Source organism: Octodon degus, unplaced genomic scaffold, assembly GCF_000260255.1.
Source record: "Octodon degus isolate 3935 unplaced genomic scaffold, OctDeg1.0 scaffold00214, whole genome shotgun sequence".
Taxonomy (NCBI): Eukaryota; Metazoa; Chordata; class Mammalia; order Rodentia; family Octodontidae; genus Octodon; species Octodon degus.
This window is the reverse complement of record NW_004524790.1, coordinates 3,995,417-4,001,945: the sequence shown is the minus strand read 5'-3', so window position 1 is coordinate 4,001,945 and position 6,529 is coordinate 3,995,417. Positions and strand designations below refer to the sequence as shown.

General features: G+C 36.8%; 1 protein-coding gene across 1 annotated transcript in view; it reads left to right on the top strand.

Annotated features, from left to right (window-relative positions):
• Window positions 1-858: 858 nt before the first annotated feature.
• LOC101587791 (vomeronasal type-2 receptor 116-like) overlaps window positions 859-6,529 on the top strand; it is a 129,469-nt gene continuing 123,798 nt past the window's right edge. The window contains exons 1-2 of the mRNA XM_012517790.1: window positions 859-930; window positions 4,866-5,060. Coding sequence (XP_012373244.1) covers window positions 859-930; window positions 4,866-5,060 — 267 coding nt within the window. The remainder of the gene's footprint in view (window positions 931-4,865; window positions 5,061-6,529) is intronic.

The following is a 6,529-nucleotide window of genomic DNA, read 5'->3' as shown; positions in this document are numbered from 1 at the left end:
CTAGGACTGGGTCTGGGGGCTCCCGGAACTTGGCAAAAAATCCTACTCGGCGGACGGGGTGGGGGAGGCACTGAGGAGTGGTGGGGGGCGGCCCGAGGGGCTGGGAGAGGGTCCGGCCCACGCTGAGCCTGGGCTGGGACTGGTCCCGCCGGCGCAGGGTAGCAGGAAACTCTCCGCACACTCACCGAACCTGGGCTAGGACTGGGTCTCTAAGCTTGTTCTAAGTAGGTGCTTTAGACCACGGAGCCATCTCACCAGCCCAGAGGATGAAATTAAAGATACGAATAAATATATGAAAAAGGCTCCACATCACTAGTCATCTATGAAATGTAAATTAAAACAACATTGAGATCTCACCTCATCCTGCAAGAGTGACTATCATAAATAAATCGACCAACGATAAATGTTGGAGAGGTTGTGGGGAAAAAGGAACACTCCTCCACTGCTGGTGGGAATGTAGACTGGTGTAACTGTTATGGAAATCAGTGTGGAGATTCCTTAGAAAACTTTTACTGGAAATCCCCTTTGAACCAGCTAGCTATTCCTCTACTGGGAATTTTCCCAGAGGATCTGAAAACATCATATCATAGTGATGTATTTGTGCCTATGTTTATAGCAGCAGAATTTGTGATAGACAAATCTTGGAAAGAACCAAGATGCCCATCATCTGAGGAATGGTAAATTTGAAGCCTTTACATTTAAGTGGATGACACTTGAAGATATACTTATAAGTGAAATAAACCAGACACACATTTGTAAGTATTATATAGATTCCGTAGTATAAGAACTCAAAAGAAAATATACAAATAGAAAGGTATAATACAATTAAAAGAAAATCAAGAACTTGAGGACTAGACAATGAAGCGAGAGCAAGGCGAAGAGCCAGTAAACACGACCAAAGAAAGCCATAGAGTTATGTATACAAGATGGGTAAGGCAATGCTCCTGAGAATCTTCAGAAGATCTTTGAATCTAGCAGCTAATTGGAAGGATTCTCAGCCTAACTAACTATCTATACCTGTGCACTAAGCAACTGCACTGAAGGTGGCAATTTGTAATGGTAGGTTCATGCTTGGAGTGCCTTTCATTCTGGTCTTCTGAATACGTGATGCTTGTCATGAAACGCCAGTTATTGCTGTGTCGTCTGTCGTTTCCATGACTGTATAAAAAGGAAGAGAGTGGTGAATGAAAGAAGGAGACTGGAAAAGGAGTGTTGTCCTGCAACTACGTTGTATATGGTTAGATTTCTGGACTCATGTGTAAACATATATAATTCTTTATTACTGTTTTTTAAATATAGTTTAATTTTCTAAAGTTTTTGGTCATACTCTGTCAGTACTTAAAGTTTAACATATCAATACTTGATGAAAAATACCTGTTCCATGTTATGCCTAACATGTTTGATATTCAAACAGATAGTGAAGTTAAGCTCCACAGCCTCGGTTATATGGTAATAACAATGATTTTCTCTTTTGGAGGGTTAACAACCTAAGTTTGTGGATCAAAAATTAGAGAAAAAGGAGGGCCACAAGGAAAGCCAACATATTGGCCCTAGCCTTCCAAGGTCAATTAAGAGTCAGCACATATGAGAATCTGTATTGTAACATCGTGTAACTCAGTTGTGTCCCAAATTTTCTGACCAAGGAGATAATGGGGCCACAGAAAAAAAGTGATTGATGATGTAGAGTGTGCCTAAGGAGAGTTACATGGATAGAAAACATTCTCTAAGGCTTTCACGGACAGCAAATTGGCCAAGCAATGGCTCTGACTCATTCTCATGGCTGATACTGAGAAAGGATCTACAATCTGAGTTATAGGGTCTCAGCATAAATCCTGAGGGGATTTGACTGAAATGATCAGATCCAAAAGCTACAATTCTTGTTATATAGGTTGTGTTTTATCTTGGTCCTAACCATCCAGCCAAAAAGTATTAAAACAAAGCAAAAAAATGAAGCCATGTTATTAAGTTGAGCTATAGGGGACTCAGGTCAACAAATTCTGACATTGCCAGTCAAGTAGATAATCCACACATACTATGGACTGCTGGAAAAATATATTGGATTATTTTGCTGAATGCATATACATACAATATATGAATGGCAATGGGATACCCATCTCTGAAAAACTAAACAAAAGGGGGATATAAATGAAGGGCCATTTTGTAATGAAAGAAATGTATATCTGTATATCAAAATAGTTAAGATAGATATACAGCTACTTTCACTTAGTTCAAGGAGAATGTTTTGAACTTATAGTGTTTAGACAAGATGTCATGGCTGCATCGTTTACTATGAATAAGTGCTACGAAGACAATATGCAATGTATTAATTTTTGTAACTGACCTACTAACCTGCTTTGAAACCATCTCATTGCTAGTTTCTCAATAAAAGTAATATAAAAAGCAAATTATAATGTGGCCTGGTATTATTTCTGATTTGCCTTTCACCATTTTTTGAGCCCTTGTACAATCAAATTCTTGTATTATTTGTAAATACTCGTTACATATGATGCTTACAATCATCTTAGGGAGTTGGTGCATGTACATAACACATTTTTAAAAAATTTCCTTCCTCTGGCCTTACTTATCTCCCTCCTTTCATATCTGAAAATTCTACTTTCATTTTCATTATTTTTTTTCATGTTTATGACAATAAATTTTTACATTATCTATGGCTCTTTGGTTTGAGTCCCTGAAATATTTTACATTTCTCTTCACTTGCCTTCACCCCTTACAAAATGGTTTCTCTCTGCCCGTGGTCGCCTGTACCTTTTTCCACTTAGAGCAGATCTGTCTGTTTCTTTCTGTCACTCTGTTTTGATCTTTGTATTTTGCTTTACTCTTTTAAGAGATATCATGGTATTTAGGCTTGTATGTGATTTATCTCACTTTATGTTATATTTCCTAGCCACACCTATTTTTCTACAAATGTCTCAGATTTGTCCTTCAAAGCTGTCAATATTCCTTTATGTATAGGTGTCACCTTTTATTTATCCATTTACTATTATTGAACATAGAGTCTGCATAGATATGTATGTGAGACACAGAATGTTTGCTGATTATGTTGGCTAATGGGGAACACAAAGAAACCAACACAAAGAAACCTATATTGGTTGGGTTTTACCTCATTTAGGTACATTTGGCTTCATATGAAGGTTTTCTCCAAGCCCGGATTTGGGCCTGCACAGCATGTGGTACCGGGGATAAAACTGGGGTCTTTGAGCTTGCCAGGCAGGCCCTTATGTTGCTGAGTTTTCTCTTCAGTAGAGCCTTTAGAATTCTAAGGCTCTTGGCAATATCCCATAGTAAATGTCCTTAAATTTAAAATGGAAATATTGATTTTACATGTTAGGGAGAAGAAGGGATTAGGGGGAAAAAAGGAATCAAGATATGTGCTATGTTCCCTATGAAGAATATAGTCTATCTATCTATGTATCTATGTATCTATCTATCTATGTATCTATCTATCTATCTATCTATCATCTATCTATCTATCTATCTATCTATCTATCTATCTATCTATCTATGTATCTATCTATCTCTCTGTCTATATTGTACCAACAAATAGAATGAAAGAGAGAAAATTTAGAAGTTAATTGGGGAATACCTTGATGGTGATATAGTAAGTTTTCCTATTAAGAATTGCATAAATATTTCTAGTTGTGTCGTATCACTATCCCTTGTTAATGTGAGAGACATATCTATGTATTATTTCAATATATGTCATAACATGCAAAAACTATATAGAAGTATTTTATATGTAGTAATTGTTGGTGTCATATTTATCCCTGACTTTTGTTGGAATTTTCTGAAAATGTAGAATATTTTATTTACTATGCTTTCATGCCTTTGTATCTTATAAAGAGACATATTATTTGTAATATCAAACATTTAATTTCTTGAGTTAGAACATTTTTGTTGAATATCTTAGAATTTTAAGGACTATCATCTTGTAATTTTAGCTGCTTTTCTCCTTTCAATTAAAATTTGTTTCTGCTCTTTAATTGTACCGCTCATATGGTGCCTGACTGTATTGCTGATGATGGCCCCAGGTCAAGTATCTGTGGTTAATTTCTCCTTTTTAGATTCCCCTTGAAATGGCCCTTTGGCTGCAAAGATATGATTGTAAAATGATCAGCAAGATTTTATGAGATGCAAACTGCAATAGCCTGTTGCATGTCTATGCATAGTCCTTTCTGACTATTTCACCTTGCCCAGTATGATGGTTTACTTGAAGTCTCTACTTCAACCTAATTTTTATAATGACCAGGTTTCCCAGAACACAATCAACATGTAAAAAATGTGAATGCAGAGTAAGTGACATGCATATCCCCAAACATGGGCCGTGTGTCATCATCTCTTTTCAGATTATTTAATTCCTATAGAGACAGCCCCTTTTCCAGCGTGTATGCATAATTGTCATTGGCTTCTATTGCAAAGGTTGCTCCTAAATAACAAAGAGCATTTATGAAATTCAGTCCACCAAACCTGGGAATAGATTGTGCAGAGGACTTTCATTTTTCCCAGGTTAATGGTTATCTTGTAGGACCTACCTGGATTCCCTGTTTGCAAACTATCATATAATTGCCTATCAGCTACCCATAGGAGATAGAGGCTGTGAAATGGGTCTACAGCATCAACGAAGTGCAGACTGCCACTGTAGCAGATAGCTAACTGGTGGGCAACTTCTTACACGCAGCTGAATTTAATTAGCATGTTGCTGGGTGTGGGAGGTCCACATGAGGTTTGCTGCCAGCAGCATAAAAGGCAGAACAGGAAAAGCTACTGGAAAATTGTTAAGGTTGCTGTTTGGAGAAGATGTTGGAGCTGTTTGAAGCTGCTAGTTCTCTTGCACTTTTCTTCTCTAGGACCGTATAATGATGGCTTTCCCGATGAACTTTGGAGGAGCTCTGTTTCTCATCTTGAGCCTCACTTCTTGGCACAGGAAGAGAAGATGGCACACTTCTCAGCCTCATGGAGAAGCTTGCCACATTAGATTTCCTGATGGAACTCAGCTGTCTTCATTGCTGGAGCAGCTCAGGACCTCACTGTTGCTGATGCTGGTACGTTTGAAGGAGCCCTGATGCTTACCTCTAGCACTGTTTCTTGGCTCCAGTTCAGATCCCTCAGCCTGCTAGCACTCATACTAGAATAGGTGCTACTTGGGGCACATACGGTCCAGTCAGCTGCTCACTACTCATTTGCCCTCCTTCCATTGCTGCATGAACATTCTGCATTCTAGGTATAGTGGACTGTGCAAATTTAAATCAAGATTACTTCTTCCTTTGGCCTATTCCAGATGGAGAAACTCAACATTTTTCAGCCTGTGCCAAGTGTATTCTAGGGTTTTGGCTTGGTTAGGTGTGGTGAGGTTCTCATCATGAACAAGAAGAAATTCTAGTTACCAATACCTCATCACTTGTGTTCAGTTACTATTGAGTCATTGCTAGTTATCCAAATTAGCTAATCATAACTACTTAACTACAACTGGTTAAATATTACTATTTATATGCAACTTGTCAGCAATCTCTAATTGCAAGTAATAGTTGATGATTATTAGTTAAACATTACTTACCAATACTTACTAATATATTACTTATTAGTCATTAAGAGTTCCCAAATTTCTGATACCAACAGCTAGTAAACCATCATTAGGTACCCATAACTAGCAACTCACAACTACTTATCAATTACTAATTACTCACCACTAATTATTTATCATTAGTTACTAACTACTAGTGAAATATCACTACTTACGGACAAATAGTTACCTAATACTTATCAAAAAATAGTTACTAGCATTAGCTACAGTTTATAAATAAACTATGCTATGTATCCATTATTTTCTAATCATTGCTAGCTTTAAATAACGAGTTATTTGTCACTGGTTGTTTGTGTCTAGCTACACATAACTAGATAGCAAATGATCATTGCCTAAATATAATTATCTATCTGCAGTTACCCACAAGTAGCTATTCACTACTTTAGTATTGGTAGTTACTCATCAATTCTTACCCATGAGTTTCATAAATTTCATTTCATAAGTTTCCCATAACTACTTACACACAATGAATTATATATTATTAGTTACCATTCCCTGTTTCCTTTACCAAGTGGTTCAACCTTGAGGTATAGGTATACTGTTGACTTTTTGGTCTTGTATGTTAACACGTAGGTGAATTTGTTTATTACTTCTAAGAATATATTGGTGCAGATTTATGGATTGTCTGTAAATGTTTTCTCCTTAACAAATATCAATATTTGACATTTTCATTTCCTATTCAATTTCATTTTATTTTATTAACTTCTTTGATTGATCTGGTCAGTTAAGCAAGTGCTAAATGGAACAGGAATGGTGACAAAAGACTCTGTTCTTTTCCTAAGCTTACTGGGGATGTTTTCATTTTATGCACTGGATACAAAGATGGCAGGGTGTTTTTCATGAATGGTATTTATTAGTTTAATGGTAAAACCAAGACTAAAAATGTGGAGCCTTCATGAGTTTCTACAATGCACATTGACAATGTTATTT